Below are 20,405 nucleotides of genomic sequence, written 5' to 3'. Positions count from 1 at the left end.
GGAGCCAGACATGGGACTTCCTCGTGTCACTTTCTCATGCCCCTTTCTGTAAAAGTCCCTTCAGTGATGGGTCCACTGCAGAGACATTCAAGGAGTGTGCTGCACTTTTAGGCAATGAGCACTTTTTTTTTTTAAGTTTTTTGGTGGCTTTTGTTATTTTTTATTGATTTGTTTTTTCTTTCTGTTATTATATTTAGGAGCTTGGGGGTTTTGTTGTTGTTGCTGCTGTTTTCCTTTAAGGCCAATGTGCCTTCTGACGAAGAAATATTTAGGTTAAGGTGTCAAGGAAAGGCCGGTTTGGAAATGGAGGCCAAGACAGCTGAAGTATTCTCTCCAAATGAAAAGTGCTTAAGGGACATCTCCTCTGGGCTCATTCATTCAGCAGCCATTTACTGAGCACCTATTACATGCCTTAGACCCTTAAACCAGCCTCAGCTTCTTCCACCCACACCTGCACAATAGGAGATCCACCTCTTCATTAGGTTCAAAGCGAAGTGCAAATTCAACATTCATATATGAGGAACTGTTCTGGGCAGTTTGGAATTCCTGAATGATTTTCCATTAAAAAAAAACACTTCTGCCGCTAGGTTGCAGAGCTCAGTCACAACATGATCATGGAAATCACTGCCCTGAGAGCCCAGCTCACGGATTTGGAGGAGGAGACTCTGAATCTCAAAAAGCAGATTAGAAAAGAAGTCCAAGAAGAATATGAAGCCCTGGTCCAAGCTTTGTTTGTGACGTGTTTGCACATCAAAGTAAGTGACTGGTGTCGGACGTCTGGTCAGTCCTGGGGGGCCCTGGGCACACCTGACCCCTGCGGTGGCTGCACACAGAGGGATCGTGACAGAATGGGCTCAGTGGCGCCAAGAGAATTCTCCAGCTCCAGGCTTTCACTGAAGACAGTCAGCGATGGGTGGTCGTTATTTTACCACAATAGGCACTGAATTTTAAATAATTTAGATATTTGCTTTTTTCCTCACTCTCCTGCCATTGTTGCCATCTGATTGTTGGTCAGGGAAGGGGGATCCTTCTTCTGCAAAACTAGCAGTTTATGTCACTGTTCTGCCTATTCAGTGACCATCTAAAATGGACAACACAGTGCTCTGGGCAGGCCAAACCCCAGTGTAGGTAGCAACAGGCACCTGCCGACAGCTCAGTGGGCAGATCCAGAATCTGAATCAGCTTTTGGAGATTTTCCAACCCTCAAAACGCCCACCATCCTTTCTCTCACACCCTGCTGACCTGCCAGTGAAGGCCCACCCAGGAGAGGAGTGGTGGGTGCCATGTGCCCACAGCACTGTGGAAGCCCTTCACTTTCTTATGGTGTCTGAGCAGTTTTAAGATGGAGACCTCATGCCTAAAATGGGCCATCACGGAGCCTGGTCCAGCTGCCCCACAAGTGTGAATTTCATTACAAACCTACCACCTCCAAGTCCACAGCTTCCCCCAAAACTACCCCCTTCCCTGCTATTGGATGTTCCCTAGAGATTTTGGGGGCCTTCACTGTCTCTCCTGGGGAATTCTAGGGTGATCCTTGGAGTCATTCCATTGAAAGGAGTTTCCACTGATGCTCTCCCTTGGCCTGGTCATTCCAGAGAGGATTGGACATTCCTTTTTACTGGAAAATGTCCACAAAATACAAATGCTTACAAACATGAAAGGAGCCAAACCAACATGCATTGGGGCCTGGTGCTGTGGGAGAAGGGTGAGCACACAGTGAAGTCTGGAATTTACTAAGCCATCTTTTGGGTGTGAAATTGTTGAAAAATTTCTTTTTGGCTTCTGCCAGATTCCTAGACAAAAGGTACACTCTCTACTTCTCCCAGGCTCAATTAGTTCCACAAGCCCCTGAAAATAGGGAATTCCTGTTCTACCCCAGGGCCCCAAGAAGGTGCTGAAGCTTTTGCTGTGTGGCCAGTAGCCAGACTTCCTGCTGTGGTTCCCCAGCTGGCGCTAACCTCCTGTTTCCTCTCCAGGGAGGTGGTTCAGAGATGAAAGGACACCCCACACTCACCCCTCACCCAAGGATGCTGGGTCTCCAGTTGTACTTCCCAGTGATCAAGCTGTTTCACCATTTAGCCACCAGCCATAACCATCCAGAAGGGCTGTTTCACAATGAGATACCTGCTGGTGCTGAGGAGGAAGACAACCAGCCTGATTCCTCCCTCTACCTTACCTATTTTTAATGGAGTTCCCTGTTAGCGGCTCATGGACAGTGTCTTATCTGGTCAGATACTGCTGAGTCAACCTGAGAGCAAAAGGCCCTAGGTTCAAATTCCCAAGTAACCCTTTGCGTGTGTTTGGGGTGAAGGGGTTGGGGGTGCGATTCAGTTTTTCACCCGTGACCTCCCTCTTCGATGGCTCAACTTGCCTCGGCGCCTGACATTGGCAGCAGGCTCTAAGATGTGCAGGTGTCCATATGATGCAGCCCTGAGGGTTGAAGAGAACACTAAAGGGGCCACTAGAGAGACTTCCAGGCAGTACTCGATGGAATCATTGTTTGGGTGGATGGTGTTTTAATGTGAAATCATTTCTGAAAGCTGGATCTTAGATGGCAAAAGGACTCTTCTTCAACTGCGCTTCCTGAACTTGATTTCTGCAATTTGCAGGAGAAACTGGATGAGAATCAGCTTAATTTGATCCAGAAAGTGTGCGAGCTCATCGAAGTAAGGACAGAAGGGATTGACAACATGAAGGACCTAAAGAAAAAATGGGGCTCTGCCAGACCTGAGGAAGAAATGAAAGAAAACGCAGCTGAAGTATGTGGTCTCATTTAGCTAGGGGGTGAGGGGCAGTCAGCATTTAACCCTAGCATCTGACCCCACTCTCTTTGCATTCTGGTCCTGTTCCCCTGAGAGAGCTTTGCTTCAGTCATTTAAAGGCACTGGGGCTTACTGCACAATTGTCTCATCTTCTGGAAGGCATGTTTCTGATGTCAGGATTCATGCCCTTCCCAAGAAAAGTGCTTGGGGCAGCCTTTTCTGAAAGTGAGCCTTCTAAGCAGGAGCAGCTGCGAGTCCTGGAGCAGGACAACAGCAGCCTGGCCGCCCTGGTGTGCAAAGTGAGGAGCCTGGGCCACTGGAGGCTGGCAGTGCAGCAGGCGCGCTTCCGGGGCCAGCTGAGGAGGGCCGAGGAGGTGAGACTGGGGGAGGAAGGGAGGCCCGGCCCAGGGCTGGGGCAGCCTGGTCCCCTGGGCTGCAGCAGCTGCACTGGTGTCAGGTAGCAAGTCCGACCCTCCTAAAGGATCCGACAGCTGGGAAGTGTTCCTGGGAGAGGGCAAGGTCAGAGCCCCGGGAGAAACGGGAAAGAGCCAGAAGCAAATGACAAGCAAATGGGAGAAGAGAGGAGAGAGTTTAGCACAAGGGAAGGGAAAAGATGGAAGGAGAGACTTTACCAAGTGCTGGCAGCCGTGTCAAAACACTGCCAATCTGAGTTTCCAACAAGATTATCTGCAGAAAATGAAATAACGATAAGTGGAACATTGGCTTTAAGGCAAATTGAAACCAAAGCACATATCAATAGTGGTTTGGAAACTTTTCCTTACTGTTTCTGAAAGTCTTTATCTACTCTGATCTGTCACACTCTTCTTCATTGACATCATGGAGGCAAGTGACCAGCAGGAGCTCTGTTCTACCAGAAACTTTAAAAAAACAGTAGATGATGCTGTGGTTTGGAGGCTGGTTGTGAAACTGAAAATAAGGAGACGAAACTTATCTCTTGCCTTACTGTGTTTGGGATGTTCACAGGAAGCTATGCAAAGTAAAAAAGAGTGTTTGAGCATCAAGCTAATGGCAGAACACGAAGTGACTCTGTTTCGTCAACAGCTGTTGGCTCTGCGGCAGGCCTTGGCCAGGGCTCAGGCCGACAACGCGAGGGTGTGCAGGCAGCAGGAGAACCAGGTACCTGAGCCTCCGAACCCTTCTTCCTCCCTCTCTTTGAACACAGTCTGGCGACCAGAAGCGGCACCTTGCTGCCTGTAGCTGTCCCCAGAGTGCCACATGGCCAGAGAAAGATGGCCTGGACCTCGGCTCCCCTGTTCCCTCCTTTCTAGCCCAGAAACCAGGGGCAGTGGCTAAAAGGCTTTGTTCTTATTCATATTTGGCTAAGATGGTGAAATATTACTCATACCTAAGATTGTTTTGTGTGTGTGTGTTTCTCTGAGGATCTTTTTACCCAGAGGGCATCGTGGGGTCTGGGTCTGGGCCTCTAACACATGCCTTTCATGCTCCAAGCACGCTTTCCACAAGTGTGGCCATCAGCAGAGAGTCTTGGTTCCTTTCCTGATGACCCACGCTAAGTCTTAATTTCAGAAGTTACTGCTGCTCTGTAGGGGTGGGAACCAAAATAAAGGTTTTTTAAGTCTGAGCTCTTAATAACTGTGCCAACTCTCTGAGCAAGAATGAAGCAGAGAGATCAAGATTTACAGAAATAACAGCCTGGGAAACTGGGCTTATTTTTAAAACATAAAATATAATCTGTTCCTTTTGGATCCTAATTCCTCCATTATTGTGTGCCAGGTGAATTATGATGTATAATTATGTAAAGTTACCATACAAATATTAATCATCATTATTAATATTATAATTAAGGGTCGAGCATCTAGTGACTACTGGAAAATTTCAGAACAGAACAATTTTATTACTACTTTTTTCCTTTTCTAACCATCTGGAATCTGGCTTCCCCGAAAGCTACTTTGAAAATCAAAACAGAGGCAAGATTAACACCTCCCTTCCCCTTCCACTGCTATTGTACGATTAAGGCTCAGTGATAGTGCAAATACAGTTTTGATAGATAAGACTATTTGGTTAATAAGTTATCTAACATACACATTAGCATCCAATTGTGGTAATAAGAGACCAAATGATTTAACCTGGTATTGCTGGAGAGTGGCCTTACCACTTGCCTGGCTTCTGTGGTTTCCTTGTTTTGTCTTGTTCCCCCCAACCCCCGACTGTTGCCTTGGGGCTTACACGGGACAGCTGGGCCGTGGCACCCAGCTCCACCCAGTTCTGCCCCTGGGCGCTAAGGGAGGGGATGGTTGTGTTGGTCAATCTCTCATTCCCTGCCTTCTGCTGAGAAGAAAAAACTGCCTCTTTCTGTCCCCTTTGGCCTTTTCCTGCCACAGGCTCAACTGCTGAAAGAGTTAGAACACAGAGCGACCCAGGAAGCTCGCCACTGGCAGCAGCTGGATTTAATGAAATCCTCCAGCATGGAGAAGCTGCTGGAGGATGTGGAGCAGAAAGAACAGCACCTGCAGCTCCTTACTGAAGAGGCCGAGAGGGCCTCTAAACTGGACCAGCTCCAGCAGAAGAAAATCCAGAGAGAACTGCGACAGGTGAGTCCAGGGAGGCTGGCAAACCGGGGTGCCGTTTCATTCTTCCCGTCTCTTCCAGGCCTCTCATGCCTCCACAGCGGTGCTCCTCCCCTCTGTCACCGCCAGGCCCACCTTGGGCGTGGAAATATCTACACCTGGGCGATTGCTCAGGCTGCCTATGGTGAAAGATGATGGCTTGACCGCTTCCAGGCCCAGATCTTAGCACCTTTCTAACCACTAGAAAAATGTATTTCTACCCAGCTCTAATGTTTGAACTAGAAGGGATCCTTTAGAAAATTCTGACAATCCGGAAAGGCAGCAAGTGTTATGGAGGCTATTATAAGGGATTTTATTCATGGTGTTTCTGGAACTGCAGAGATAAAAAAGGAAAGGCAGAAGTGGTTTCCAGACACAATATGTTTTTATTAAGAAAAAAAAAAAGAGGAGGAAATAATATAATGTAAATGTGAACTCATGCAAAGTTCAACAAAGGGGACCACAGAATGTATTTCAACACAAAAGGGGAGAAAAAACCTAGCACTTTCCAGGGCTGGTGCTTCACAGGTATTCATTGAATGAATAAATCACTTAATTCACCAGAGATATTAGGAAACAGAAATGGGAAAGTTAAATTATTGGCCAAGTGTTTCAAGTACTCAAGGGGGAGATTAGTAAGGAGAATTCTATAAAAATAAATGACCAGAAAAAAGGATAAAAGTTTTATCCTCTCACAGTTCAGGAGGCCAGAGTCTGAAATCAAGGCGTTGGTTCCTTTAGGAGGCTCTGGAAGAGCCTTTTCCATGCCTCTTGTAGCTTCTGGGGGCTGCAGGCAGTGGCTGACATTCCTCAGCCTGTAGCCACAGCTCCCCACTCCCTGCCTCCCTCGTCACATGGCCTCTTCCCTGTGTCTCTGTGTGTGGGTACCCTCTCCACTTTTTGTAAGGACATCAACATGGGATTTAGGGCCCACCCTTAATGCAGTATGACTTCATCTTAATTACATCTGCAAAGACTCTATTTCCAAACGAGGTCACATTTTGAGGTTTCAGGTGAACATGACTTTGTGGGGTACACTATTCAACCCATTACACTATTACTTTTTTATCATTAAAAACAATTAGGAGATGATAGGCATAAATTTAAAAAGAGAAATACCTGTGACCTCTGCAGGTGAGGTGCATTTTGGACCCAGTGACTCCCTGGCCAAGGGGACTTGGGGTCAGGAGCGCCAGGAGAGATTAAACAGTTTGCCTCCAGGTGTGGGCCTTGTGTCAGGCCTGGAGATGGTGGCCAGGGCATTCCCTGCAGATGAGCTGAACTCAGGGTTGAGATCTGGGAGATCAAGTCTTGGCTTGAAGCCATCCAGGGTTTCCCACAGGTCTTTGGGGTGGTAGATGCCTGGCTTGGCCCACAAGGTCCTCTGTGAACTGGCTCCCCGCCCCCGCTTCCCTCTGGTGAAATAAACATAAAAAATATAACTTTTGTGAGTAAACTCCTGGCTATTATAAGGTAATAAAGGGTTTCAAGGCCTCTGTTCCTCTTTCAAGTTCTTGGCCTTCCTAGAGCTCTTCATTCTCAGAAGGCTGAGTTCAGCCTGACCAGGACTTCATGACTTATATTCTGGGGTAACCTGGGACCCACAACTCTCCCTAGAAGCCGCCCTTCCCCACCCCTGCCCCTCCCAGGGAACTAAAGTGTGCACCAAAAAGCATCTCTGCTTCCCACGTGCTTTTCCCTTCAGATGAGAAGCCGGCTTGCCCAGGAGCGCAGTGTGAAGGTGGACGCTTTCCAGCGGGTAAAAGAGCTGCAGAGTCAGCTTAATGATGCTGAGCGATTGTTGGACCAGGTGAACTCACCAGGCGGTAAGGATACCCCTACTCTGTGTAGAATAAGCGTCCAGGGTCTGGTCTGAATTGAAGGAGGGTCTCAGGGACCAACGATAACAATTCAGTGGTTATTGAGTGGGTGCTCCATGTTTATTGAGTGAATGAATGAACCTTCACTCTGATTTGCAGTCAGAACTCTACTTTAGTTCACCTTGGTGTACTGACATGCGGCACTAAAAGATTTCAATCATAAAAACTGGCTCTAGGTGTAATATATCACCTAAAGAACATTGGGTACTTCACTGGATGTTAATACACCTTAACACCTTGGGACTATAGGGGAGCAGAATTTGCCACCCTAAGATATGTCTTTGGCATATTGTTTTAAGTTGATTATTTTTTGAGAAACAGCAGACATGGGAAGGGCTCTGAAAATCAACCAAGAGTTGCCTTTTTGTAAGAAACATTTATTATATTTGTAAGGGAAACCTCCATTTGTAGGGATGTCTCCCTCTTCTGTGCCAGGAAGAGAATGACCAAACCTCTAGAAACTTATCAATGGAAAAGACAAGTATGTATAACCAACTGATCGTTGTTTATTGTGCTTTTCTGGGTAACCTCCCATGGCTGACTTTCCCCGACCGTCAGCAGCCTCTTCGGGCTTTAGCTGAGGATGGTATTTAAGGTGAGGGCTTCAGCAATTTTGGCAAGTTATTCAGTTCTCCTGGGCCTCTCCCAGGTATACATGTTATTAAACGTTTGTTTGATCTTCTCCTGTTAATCAATTTCATGTCAATTTAATTCTTAGACTAGCCAGAAGAACCTAGAAGGGTAAAGGAAAATTTCTTCCTCCTGGACAGGACATTAATGACCACATTTCTCAGATGTTACTTGTAGATTCTTGGGTCCTGGGGGCTTGAGGAGTCCTATGGAAATAGCAATCAAAACAGCACTCTGGACAGTGCAGCCAGCAAGCAGCAATGGAGCAGAGGCCAGACTCAGACGTCTTGAAACTAGCTTCCTCCCCTTTAAGATGAGGAAGTTCTCGTCCAGATCTATCAAAAATATCACCCAGTATGAGTAACCATGATCAGCCTATTATTAAGATCAGCCAAACCTCTTCTTTCTGTTCTACAGTGTAGCCTGATGGTTGAGGCTGTGGACTTTGGAGTAAGACAGCTAAGGTTCAAATCCTGCCCCTGTCACTGCTAGCTGTGACCTTGGACAGGTTACTTCGCCTGTGAAATACCCACCTCAAAGGTGTATTCTAATGACTGTCTGCCACATAGTATAGTAGCACTAGATCATTTTGCAAATGTTGTTTATTACACTTCGATACATGTGTGTCCTTGTCTGTGTTTCCTTTTGTCACTTCCTAGTGTGAATGATGTGAGAAAACAGTCTATCAGAAGCAGAAAGATCATTTCCAAATATCAAGCAAAGATCAAGATACTTCAGATTTTCTAAGAGCAAAACTGGACTCTCAGAAGCCAAGGGTGCTCTGTCCTGCCTCTGTGCCCACTGCCTGGGCCCTGACAGTGGGGCCTGAGAAATTGCAATTTGTTCTAGTGCAGTTACTCTCAAAATGCTTAAGAAACCTATAATGAAAAATAATACAAAAACGAATATTTGTATGTATATGTATGACTGAAACATTATGCAGTACATCAGAAATTGATACACTGTAACTGAGTATATACTTCAATTAATAAAGACGTATTAACCAAAAAAAAATGCTTTAAAAAAAATGAAATCCCTGCATGTTCGGGTCCCAGCAGCGGAGAAATTACTGGCTCACAAAACTGAAATGTTCAGAGGTAGACTTGCTTAAGTTGGCTTGATCGAGGTTTGAACTATTTTTTTCTTTTTCCCCTGGACCTGGAAGCAATTTTATTTTTTATTTTTATTTATTTATTTAAAGTGAAGTACAGTCAGTTACAATGTGTCATTTTCTGGTGTACAGCACAATGTCCCAGTCATGCATATACATACATATATTTATTTTCATAAAAGGTTATTATAAGATATTGAATATAGTTCCTTGTGCTATACAGAAATTTTTTTAATGTTTTTATATATAGTGGCTAACATCTGCAAATCTCAAACTCCCAAATTTATCCCTTCCCACCCTCTTTCCCCCAGTGACCATAAGATTGTTTACTATGTTTGCAAGTCTGTTTTGTAGATGAGTTCATTAATGTCCTCTTAGTGTCCTCTTTTTTTAAAACAGATATCACATATGAGTGATTTCATATGGTATTTTTCTTTCTCTTTCTGGTTTACTTCAGTTAGAATGACGATCTCTAGGTCCATCTATGTTGGTGCAAATGACATTATTTTATTCTTTGAATGGCGTAGTAGTATTCTATTGTATAAACCACAGCTTCTTCCAGTCACTGTCCATAGACATTTAGGTTGCTTCCATGTCTTGGCTACTGTAAATAGTGCTGATGTGAACATTGGGGTACATGTATCTTTTCAAATTAGAGTTCCCTCCAGATATATACCCAGGAGTGGGACTGCTGGATCATATGGTAAGTCTATTTTTAGTTTCTTGAGGAATCTCCATACTGTTTTCTGTAAGGGCTGCACCAAACTGCATTCCCACCAGCAATGTAGGAGGGTTCCCTTTTCTCCACATCCTCTCTAGAATTTGTCATTTGTGGACTTTTTAAGGATGGCCATTGGCCATTCTGACTGGTGTGAGGTGATACCTCATTGTAGTTTTGATTTGCAGTTCTCTGGTAATTATTGAGCACTTTTTCATGTGCCTATTGGCCATTTGTATGTCTTCACTGGAGAATTGCTTGTTTGGGTTTTCTGTCCATTTTTGGATTGGGTTGTTTTTTGGGTATTAAGTTGTATGCACTGTTTATATATTCTGGAAATGAAATTTTTGTCAGTGGCATCATTTGCAAATATTTTCTCCCATTCCAGAGGTTGTCATTTTGTTTTACTTATGGTTTCCTTTGCTGTGCAAAGCTTAGAAGTTTAATCAGGTCCCATTGTTTATTTCTGCTTTTATTTCTATTGCCTGGGTAGATTGCCCATGAACTATTTCTTGAGGACTGATTTCCCTGCAGCTCTGGGCCCTAAGCGTGCTAAGAGCACAGGGGAAGTGGAGCCCCAGGAAGCAAGAGGGCTGCCACCTCCGTGGCTTCCAACCTGTGTTCAAGCTCACATCACAGGAGTGCAGTGTGGAGAGGGGACAATTAAAAAGAATCAGGTTTTGACCAGGCTAATGTGGGTCATGTGACCAATTTTGGACAAATCACTGAAGCTGGGTAGTAAAATGGCTGGTGGGCTTACGCCTAGCTCATGTTATCCCCTACAGCTGAGGGTGGGGTCAGCCTCACTCACTCTTCACAGCACCTATTTTATTTTTTTATTTTAACTGAAGTATAGTTGATTTACAATATCATGGTAGTTTCAGGTGTGCAACATAGTGATTCAATATTTTTATAGCTCATACTCCATTTAAAGTTATTATAATGCAGCAACTATTTTAAATTTTCCTGGTCTCTTCAGTCCTTCACAATCCTCCTCTTCCATCCAATGGGAACTCCCTCTACTTGTCCCCAGCCTACCTACATCTATACTCAGCTGCTACTCCCTCCCTCCTGTTAAAGTGGATAAGATGCCCCTTTTCTTCTGTGGGACAATCCCTGTGAACAGGATCCATGGGCCCCTGCCTTTTCAGAGGCCTTGAGCTAATCTTTATCCGCTTCCTCTCTACATACATGTATTTCCCACCTATCCTTCTGATCTTATAACCAACAATGACTTATTGAGCAGGTATATGCCATGATCACAAAATCCACCATAAAATAAAACTAACATCTGTCCAACTGCTTGAGCCAGAAATTTGGGAACTATTCTTCTTCACCCTGCAAATCCAGTTAATTGCCAAGTCCTATTAATATATCCTTAAATATTGCTCAGTCCGCTTTCACCCACAAGTCCAAGGAACCCATCATCTCTTTCACTTTCTCTTTCATGTGACCCTCAGGCTAAAGACTTCATCCTGGTTTTGACATCATCACTCAAAATTGATGAAGCTGAATCAGATGCCCATTTTAATCTATAAAATTTTATGGATTGAATCTAGGCCTGTACGTTACAACCAGAGATATAACTTAACCTTTTTCACATTATAGGCCTTATATCCCAGACTCACTACTCCCTACATTCTGCTTCCACATCATCCAGATACTCCCAGCAACACCTTTTAAAGACTGATCTTATGGGCAATAAAATAAGGATTCAAAGGCCAAAGACTGTAAGTAATGATAAAATTGATTATGTAGTTGCAACAATGAAAATTATAAATATGAAATTATAGATTTAGGGTTACTTCAAATTTACATTAAAAAATTATATATCAGGATCTTATCTCAGTACTTGGGTCTGGATGACAGAATTCTGGGTTTCTCATAAAGGGAATTTGTCCATGAACTCTTGCTGAATCACTGTGTTTATGGGGGAAGGAGGGTCCAGGGCTTCCTATTATGCCATCTTGCTGACGCCACTCCTCAATAATAACATTCTGATGTTGAAACAAGCCCAAAAGCACTTACTCAGTACATCAGTAAATGAGTGTGGACATCAGTACCAGCACCTTGCTGTGTTCTGTTCCTGAATTTCTTCTTGTTTTTCAGTCATCAACAGTAATTAACCAGCAGCATCAGAGCCTTTATCTGAGTTCCTTGGCAGAGCAGAAATAGTTTCAAAAGTCATTTTAAAACAAGTGAGAAATCTACCCTCCCAAGAAAATTCCTGGAATGTAGGTTAGATTGAAGCATAGCACATATCTGAAGAATTTTCTTTTAATATTTCAGCTTTGAGTTTACGTAAAACACCATTTACACCCTCTTTCACTGCCTTCTCTGTACTATTTTAATGAGTATTATACTCTTTGCTTCATTGTTTTCTAGAATCTTCTCCAGATTTATATATCTAATCACACATTTAAGAATTTCTTCCCTCTTACCATGAGAAGAATTAGGGGGAAAAATTATTCATTGTCAGAGAAAATATGCCATCCTTAGGCCTCTTTTGAAGGTGTAATTCTGAAGCCGATGGTTTAGTTATTGGACCAAAAGTTTGTTGTAGGATTTCTAAATATACAGTTAAGGGACCACACACAGAAAGGGAAGAAGCAAGTCAGGAACATACCCAATTGAGATCCTTGACCAAATAGGACTGCATTATTAATGCCCACCATTTGCTTGACCCATCAATCTGTCAGTCATCTTTCATCAGAAGGTGAAATTCTAGTATGTGTCAGTTTCTACAAAAGCTCTTAGCAATGTTCAGTTGATCTGTATGGAACCACAAGGGCTTTTAAGATTCACTCCACCCCCATTTCACTCCCCAAAGCAAATGTTCCTACTGTGCAGCAGATTGGTGATCAAAACTCATAGCTGAGAAGGCTGCTAAGTAACTAAGTACATTAGTGGAGATTCACTAGGTTTCAAAGATTTAGAAGGGTAATGGTCTAAGGCTAACTGTTGGCTATATTGCCTTACTAAATAAATAAGCCCTAATAAGTAAGGAAGTGTCTTGAGGGCCCACTGGCTTGTGGACAGTATAGAGACCCCAAGCAAAAAGCCTGAGGTCCAGGAAAAGCACAAAATTAGTTGGGTCCTCTTCAAATCTAAGGTCTCACTTCTTAAGCAAGGCCTATGAGGTAAGTCAGATAAATAGATTAAAAAGAATTTATACATGGCTGGAATATAAGACCACCAATGATTTTCTTTTAAAAAGTAGCACTGCACTAACACAAATGATAAAATGTTAAAGAATTTTTAGATTACTCCAAATACAAGCTATCTGTCCTTTCTTAGCTGGAAATGGCTTTCCATTGATGGATTCAATCCTGACCAGTTCCCTCTATAGTAAGAGGCAAAATATGTACAGGAAGGCACACTAAAAGGCCCAACCTAGACTGAACCAATGATCTTGGTCTTGTAACAGTGACTTGTAGTGATGCTATGATTAAGAATTATTCACCATCTTTTGTAAAGTCTCCAATATCTACTTAATATTTATATTGCAGGTACCTGCACCTATTAAACACAAAAAAAGAAATGACCATGTCTTCCTACCCAATGTGGCAGAAAATGTCCAACTTTCAGCTTTTCAAGTCAAAACGGATCCATCCAGAATCCCATTCAGGCCTGATTGATAACATATATCCTTTTTCCAAGTTTTATTTCTATGAGCATTTGAATGAATAAAAATGATTCTAAACTCCATTAAGCCTTTTATCTAATTTTTTACTATCAGTACTGTGAAGATAGTATGGAAAGACTGAGATGATTACATCTGAATGTCCCAGGTAAAATAGGGTTTGGCCCTGAATTTTAAAACACTGAGAGTTGATTTGCATTTCTACAACCTGAGCCTTGCCTCTGGTCAACCAGCAGCCTCTTAATACAAATGGTTACCTTGGGTTACTGATTAGGTGGGACAGCCAGGAGAGAAGGCATTGCTGCCTGACAGTATTTACCAGCAAGTGGAAAACCAGAACAGACACTGATCCAGGTAAATTTCAAAGCACTTAAGAACATCATTCTCTCTTAACAGTCTAATTTTATTCTTCTACAAATGGCAAAACCCTCTTCAGACTTGTAAAGTCTGAATCAGAGTCTTTTTGTTCAAACAAGAAAGTTTATCTTGGGTAAAGGAATAAATAAATAGATGAATGGAACAGAAGAGATCAGAGAAACATAAATACATAAATTTACATATGATATATGTAGCTTTTTAAATTAAAGAAAAGGGAGAGTCTATTTAAAGTAGATTAAATCATTACCTTACACTATACACAATGAATGCTGAATGGATTAAGTTCAAAATGCATACACACTTGCAAAGACATACAAACTTATTTCTGAAATAGAACATAAAAGCAAAAACCAAGATGATTGGTGACTCTGGTACCATAACTAAAAATTCGGCATGACCAGGTATGATACCACTTAACAATTTATGACCTCTCACCTCCAAATTCATCCTTCATTTTCTGCTGTGAAATAATGAACCTGGACCCTGTAAATATTTCCTTCTTTGCCAACTGGCAAGATGTTAAGCTTTGTCAGTGATGACCACAGACACTACGGTGTCGGATGCAGTTTTCTGAATGCACTTCAGCACTTAGGAAAGAAAATGACAAGCTCGGGTCCTTTATTCTTAGCTCAAATTATGGTCTGAGTACCAGAGAGCTTTCACAATAGCCTTTAAAAAATCTCTTATTTCTTGTAGTCAGGGAGATAATATTGCTAAAAATCAAGCACAAATTTTAAGGGGCAGAATGCTAAATTACGATGATAGCCGAGTTCACAATCTTGTTTCTCACTGCTGTTGAGATGGGCTCTCATTTCAATGATGATGCAATTCCACAGTAGCAGAAGCCAAACACCAAAGACAAAGTGGGATATCTATTATAAAGGGCAGCAGGGACACACGAGGAGTCAGGACGCCTTGGCACACAAAGATTTTTGGTGGTCATGAGTCCCCACAAATGAAATGGGCAGCCAACAAGGATATTGCTTGATCTATACAGGAAAAACTCTGGTAGCCAAAACCTGACTTGAGACAGCACAATGGAGAGTCACAGCCTCTCACCCTGATTCCAGACCTACGTCAATTCACAGGTCAGGGCCCTTTAACTACAGGGGAGGTTAGATTCCCCACCTTACACCATGGCTGTATGCACGTATCTTAAGTCTCCCTACAAACATTGTCCTAAGGATCTATAATTATTTGCTACAGTGACTAGTCTTCGGAGGGAAGAAATAGTATCTAGCCTATTTGGTGTTTACTAGGAACTACCTCTAAATTAATTCTAATTCCTGGGGACCCAAAACACCAGTATGGCTCATCAAAATGAAGGCTTACAAGGTGAGATGATAGGAGTTGTCTTAGCTCAGGTCCAAATTACAGTAGACCCAGTTGGTCCAGTGTGGTTATTTCCCTACTTCCTGAATGTGTAACTGGAATAGCCATATTTCAGATTCCAATTATTGGTCCTCTGACCCAATAGTTGAAGGCTCATTATTGTAGGGAGGGATAATTAAAAGCCCCTGGAACTTCCCCTTTCTATAAAGAAAGTAAACTAGAAGCAGTATTACACTGCAGAAATTGCAGATTAATTGCCACCATCAAAGACTTGAAAGAAGTGAGGGTGGTGATACCTGTCACAACACCACTTAACACACCACTTTGGCCTGCGTAGGAAACAGATGGGTCTTGGAAAATGACTAGGCACTATCAGGTCCACCCCTTCACCAGTTAATGATTCCAATCACAGCTGCTACCCCAGATATAGTATCTTTACTGGGGTAAATGGATATGTCCTTGGCACTTGCTATGCTGTTATAAGGCCTTTTGCTCCATGCCAAATTGCAAAGACCACAAGAAGCAGTTTGCTTTTACCTGGCAGGACCACAGAACACCCTCAAAGTCTTGCCTCAAGGCTTTGTCAATTCTGCTTTCTGCCAGGATTGAGTCCAGAGAGACCTTGATCATGATATTCCACAGAACATCACACTGCTCCACTACACTGACAACAGCATGCTGACTGGATATGATGAGCTGCAAGTATCAAGTACTGAGGTAAAACATTAAAAACTAGAGGGTGAAAGGTAAGTCCTCCAACACGTAACAAAGTTTCAGTGATGAACCCCCAAGATGAAAGACATACTACTTCATCTCACAAGATGTTACCACAGAAAAAGAGGCATGATGCTCAGGCCTTTTTGGATTTTGAAGGCAACATATACTGCCTTTGAGAATGCTCCTAGACAGTCATCCATAAGATTACCAATTCTGAGCAGGTAACCTCTTAAGGCAGCCCTGTTGTGAATCTGAGTTACACTATAAGCTGCTCTATCATTTTGGTCCTATGATCCAGCAGAGCCAATGACACTAAGTGTCCAGGCATATAGGGACATTGTATGGAACTTCTGTCAAGCACCAGGAGGAGAATCACAGAGCAGACTCCTAGGATTTTAGAGCAAATCTATGCCTTCTTCTGACGGTAACTACTCTTTTGGACCTTGGTAGAGACTGAATGCCTAATCATGGGATAGAAGGTGGTCATGTAGCCTGAACTTCCCATCGTAATTTGGGTGTTGCAGGACCCACTTAGTCATAAACTTGGTTGGGCATGCACAGCAGGAATCTACCACCAATGGAAATGGTATACAACAGACTTAGTTTGCTTGAGCTTGTCTGCAAGGTACAAATAGCTTCCTTGAACACATGGCTCAGACTTTTTTTTTAAGACCAACTTTCACTGCCTCTTCTCTCTCAAATCTGTACCTCTCACCTGAGGTGTTTCTAAACCTAGCTGGCCAAGAAAGGGGGGGGGGGATCAAGCCTGGTTTATAGATAGGTCTGCATATGTTGGTTCCACCCAAGAGTGGACATCTGCACCACTCACTGGTAGACCTGAAGGACCATGGTGAAAAAATCCTCCCTGTGACCAGAACTTTGAGAGTACATTTGGTTGTCCACTATGTCTTACCTGAGAGATGGCCAAAAGTACAGCTATATACTACCTCCTGGGCAGCTGCTGATGGTTTTGCTGGATAGTCAGGGACTTGGGACAAAACAGGATTGAAAGTTTGGTGACAAAGAAATCTGGCTGGGCAAGCACTGTGAAGATATTCATGTCCCGTGTCAATGCCCATCAAAAATCACCCACAGCAGAGAAAGCTTTTATTAATCCATAGGACAAAATAATGCATTCTGAGTGTTAGTCAGCTTCACTCCCTAGCTACCCCAGGGCTTGCTCAAAGGATCCATGAACAACACAGCCTTGGTGGCAGAGACAGAGGCTTTGAATGGGTCCAAAAATACGGACTTCCCCTTGCTAAGGCTGGTATGCACTACTGGCAAGTGCCTCATCTGTCAAGAGTCGAGACCAATACTGAGGCTGCAATATGGCACCAATTCCATGTGTAACAGCCATCCACCTGGTGGCAGTCTGATTACACTGGACCTCTTCCATCATAGATGGGGCAGAGATTCAACTTCACTAGAACAGACATTCTGAATATGGATTGCCTTACTGTCCGTAATGCTTCTGCCAGCACTACCACCTGATCCCTGTATTCACAGAATGCCTTATCCACCATTATGGCATTTCCTATGCCGTTTCTTCTAACCAACAAATCAATTTCACAAAAAAGGAAATGCTTCAGTGAATGCATGCTCGTGAAATTAACATACTCCAACACCCAGAAATAGCTGGTCTAACTGAAAAGTGGAACAGTTCACCAAATATTGTTATAACAACAGTTCAGAGCTACCAACCTGAAAGGATGGAATTCTGTCTTAGAAGTGGCATATGGTTTGAGATGAATATATGGGTCCAAGATCAGGGGGTATAAGTGGGAGTGTCTCCTCTCACGATTATACTTCTCATCCCAGCAACCTCGAACTGTGCTGGTTTAAAGGTCTTAGTTTCCAAGGGATGCTTCAACCAGGAACACAACAGGTCTACTGACCTAGGTGAGACTGCCACTTGGGCACCTAGGGATTCTTTGCCACTACACCAATTGGCAGCAGAAATTGATCCACCACCTGGATCAATCAATCCTGATTACCAAGGGGAGACTGTATTGCTGGTACATAATGGAGGCAAGAACTGTATCTGGAACACGGGAGTCTCTGGGTGCCTGAGAATTCTGTACCCAATAAAAAAAGGTTAATGAAAAACTACAGTGACCAAACTACACAGGACAACTGGAAGATTCAGACCCCTCAGTAATGAACACTTGTGTCACTCTGCCGGATTAAAAACCCTGACCAACTGAGGTTTTTACCAAAGGCAAAAGAAATACTGAGAATATAGAGGAAGGTCATAAATTTAGAAACAAGGGCTATGAACTTACCCTCTTGTTGCCTGCTCCGTCCATTATCATGGTGAAAATGGAGCTGGACCATATGAATACTTCTTTGCTAGGTAGCATGCCATTTTGTCAGTACAAAGTACTGCAGAGATTTCACTTCCTGGTTCCAGGCAGACTCCCACAGTGCCCAGCTCTAACAGTGCACACAGCACAGCAGTGGAGTGTTACCTTACTCTGCACTCCCTTGTTGGATGACTTCAGATTGCCACTGGTGTAACATCTCCTCACAGACAGCTTTCCTGGCACACCTCAGATGGAGTTAACACTACCATAGACTTCATCTCAAGAGCCACAATTGTATCCTCGCTAATGATTTCTGGAATTCAGCCTGAGGGAGCACATGTAGTGGCCATTTCCTAGACTGACCATTTCTATATTTTTGAGAGTTATCTCCACTGCTTTGTAGATTTTTATTTTTTAAAATATTACATATATGCCCCATCACTTCAATCTATTCTCCTATAGTGAATACTTTTTTACATCAAACTTTTACTGCTCGTATTACATAGCTTCTGTCTCCTGCTGATACAGGCACTGTAATCAAAGACTTGAAGATAACAGTGACTGAACAAAGTCTATTGACTATGGCTTAGCATCCAGCATATTTTAAGATTAAAAAGCCTACAAAATAAGAAAACAGAAAAACAGGAAATTCACAGAGGAAGGACAAATTAATGATATCAACCAAATAAATCATTCTACTCACCAGAATATTTAAATTTAACTTTTCCAGTATCAGATGGTAAAGATACAGAAAACACTCTGATAACTGATGGTGGAAACTGGAAGGAAATCTCAGTGTTAAAACTTTCAAAGTGGAACCCCTTTGACAGAGCTGTCCACTTCTCCTTGTTTACTCTAGAGAAATATTCACAAACAGGTAGCAGGTACAAAGATATTCCCCACAAAACTGTCAGGATAAACTACAGATTGCAAACCTAATCATCCTTCAACAGGTAGATACTTACGATATTCACACTACATATACCAACAGAGAACTTAAGAATCTGGTATAGCTAATGAGTGAAAAAAAGTTGCAGGATAATGTTAAAATAAAAATCCACGTCATATATTTTCTAAAGCTACACTTAGTTATGTGTATATAAATTGTTGAGGGGAAGTGTTTAACACCAAACCAGTTCTAGTTATTACCTCTGGAAAGTGGGGGAGGGCGAGGAAGGGGAAAGGGCTAAGGATGGCCAAATCAGACTTTAATAGTTTCAAAAAAAAATAATCAAGGATATATACTTATCTATTACTTAAATAATTAAAAATGAAGACTTTAAAATCCCTATCTGGCCAAGATGAAATAAGAGACTGGATATACCCTGAAACAAATGAAAAACTGGACAAAACACATTAAACAGTGGTTTTCAATACACTGGACTTTAAGCAAAGAAGGACAATGATCCCTGAAAGATAGGCAACTACTGACCCAGCTTACTGCCTTGAATTTCTAAGCCATGATGCAGGAAGGGGACACCCAGGCAGAGCTCAGCAGAGCTCCTGGGTTGAGATATGGAGCTTAAAGTTAAGGGAAAGCCTAATAATCCAGGGGGCACTGGGTACTCAGGACTGGGGAGCAATGAGCCCTAGAACAAATGATGCTCTGCTCTCACCTAACAAAGCCTAAAAGGAAGACCTGAAAGGATCCAACTGTTTAAGAAACTTAACTACATCCCAACACAAAAACAACCAGCACCAAACATGTTTAAATTTACCTCTGGCATGCAATAAAAAATTACCAAGCATGCAAAGAAATAGGAAAATATGACCTACAATGAGTAAAAACATCAATCAAAAGAAACTGATCCACGTTAAAAGTTGTTACACTGTATGTTCAAAAACTAAAGACATAACGTGTAGAAACATGAAAAACACCCAAACTGAACTTTTAAAAATGAAGATATCTGAAATGAAAAACACACTGGGTAAGATTAACAGATTAGATGTAGCAGAAGGTAATATTAGAGAACTTGAAGATGGTAATAACAATATGAAACAGAAAAATATGTTTTTAAAAAACAAACACTGCATGGGTGAGTTGTGAGTTACCTTCTAGCAGTCTCTGTGTAATTAGAGTACCCTACAGAGAGAATGGAGAGGGCAGAAAACGGTATTTAAAGAAATAATGGTTGAAAAGTTACCAAATTTGATGAAAAACCACAGATCCAAGAAACTCAACAAACCTCAAGAAACAGCACAGCATACTACAATCAAAATACTCAAAATGAGTGGTAAGAAGGAAAATCTTAAGCAACAGATGAAAAAAAAAGATACGTACTGAAGAACAAAAGATAAAGATGACAGATTTCTTATAGGACATGACACACAGAAGACAGT

The 20,405-nt window shown here is 42.5% G+C and overlaps 1 protein-coding gene and 1 long non-coding RNA gene across 13 annotated transcripts in view; one reads left to right on the top strand and one right to left on the bottom strand.

The window, feature by feature from the left end:
- LOC105077107 (coiled-coil domain-containing protein 162) overlaps nt 1–13,397 on the top strand; it is a 152,727-nt gene extending 139,330 nt beyond the window's left edge. For 9 of the 12 annotated variants that reach the window (XM_074368501.1, XM_074368502.1, XM_074368500.1 and 6 more), the window contains 8 exons: nt 588–755; nt 2,610–2,759; nt 3,002–3,136; nt 3,747–3,899; nt 5,126–5,335; nt 7,056–7,176; nt 11,298–11,419; nt 13,199–13,397. In XM_074368501.1, coding sequence (XP_074224602.1) covers nt 588–755; nt 2,610–2,759; nt 3,002–3,136; nt 3,747–3,899; nt 5,126–5,335; nt 7,056–7,176; nt 11,298–11,419; nt 13,199–13,327 — 1,188 coding nt within the window. In that variant the 3' untranslated portion in view covers nt 13,328–13,397. The remainder of the gene's footprint in view (nt 1–587; nt 756–2,609; nt 2,760–3,001; nt 3,137–3,746; nt 3,900–5,125; nt 5,336–7,055; nt 7,177–11,297; nt 11,420–13,198) is intronic. The other 3 variants (XM_074368503.1, XM_074368506.1, XM_074368508.1) reach the window with 3 other exon arrangements.
- On the bottom strand, nt 2,591–3,730 carry LOC141578366 (uncharacterized). Its single transcript, XR_012508676.1, has 3 exons — nt 3,545–3,730; nt 3,395–3,449; nt 2,591–2,727 (listed from the first exon to the last, which is right to left on the bottom strand). It is a non-coding gene; the product is annotated as an uncharacterized LOC141578366 (long non-coding RNA).
- Nucleotides 13,398–20,405: the final 7,008 nt, after the last annotated feature.

This window comes from Camelus bactrianus, chromosome 8 (assembly GCF_048773025.1).
Source record: "Camelus bactrianus isolate YW-2024 breed Bactrian camel chromosome 8, ASM4877302v1, whole genome shotgun sequence".
In the NCBI taxonomy this organism is placed as follows: Eukaryota; Metazoa; Chordata; class Mammalia; order Artiodactyla; family Camelidae; genus Camelus; species Camelus bactrianus.
This window is presented reverse-complemented; position numbering and strand designations above follow the sequence as displayed.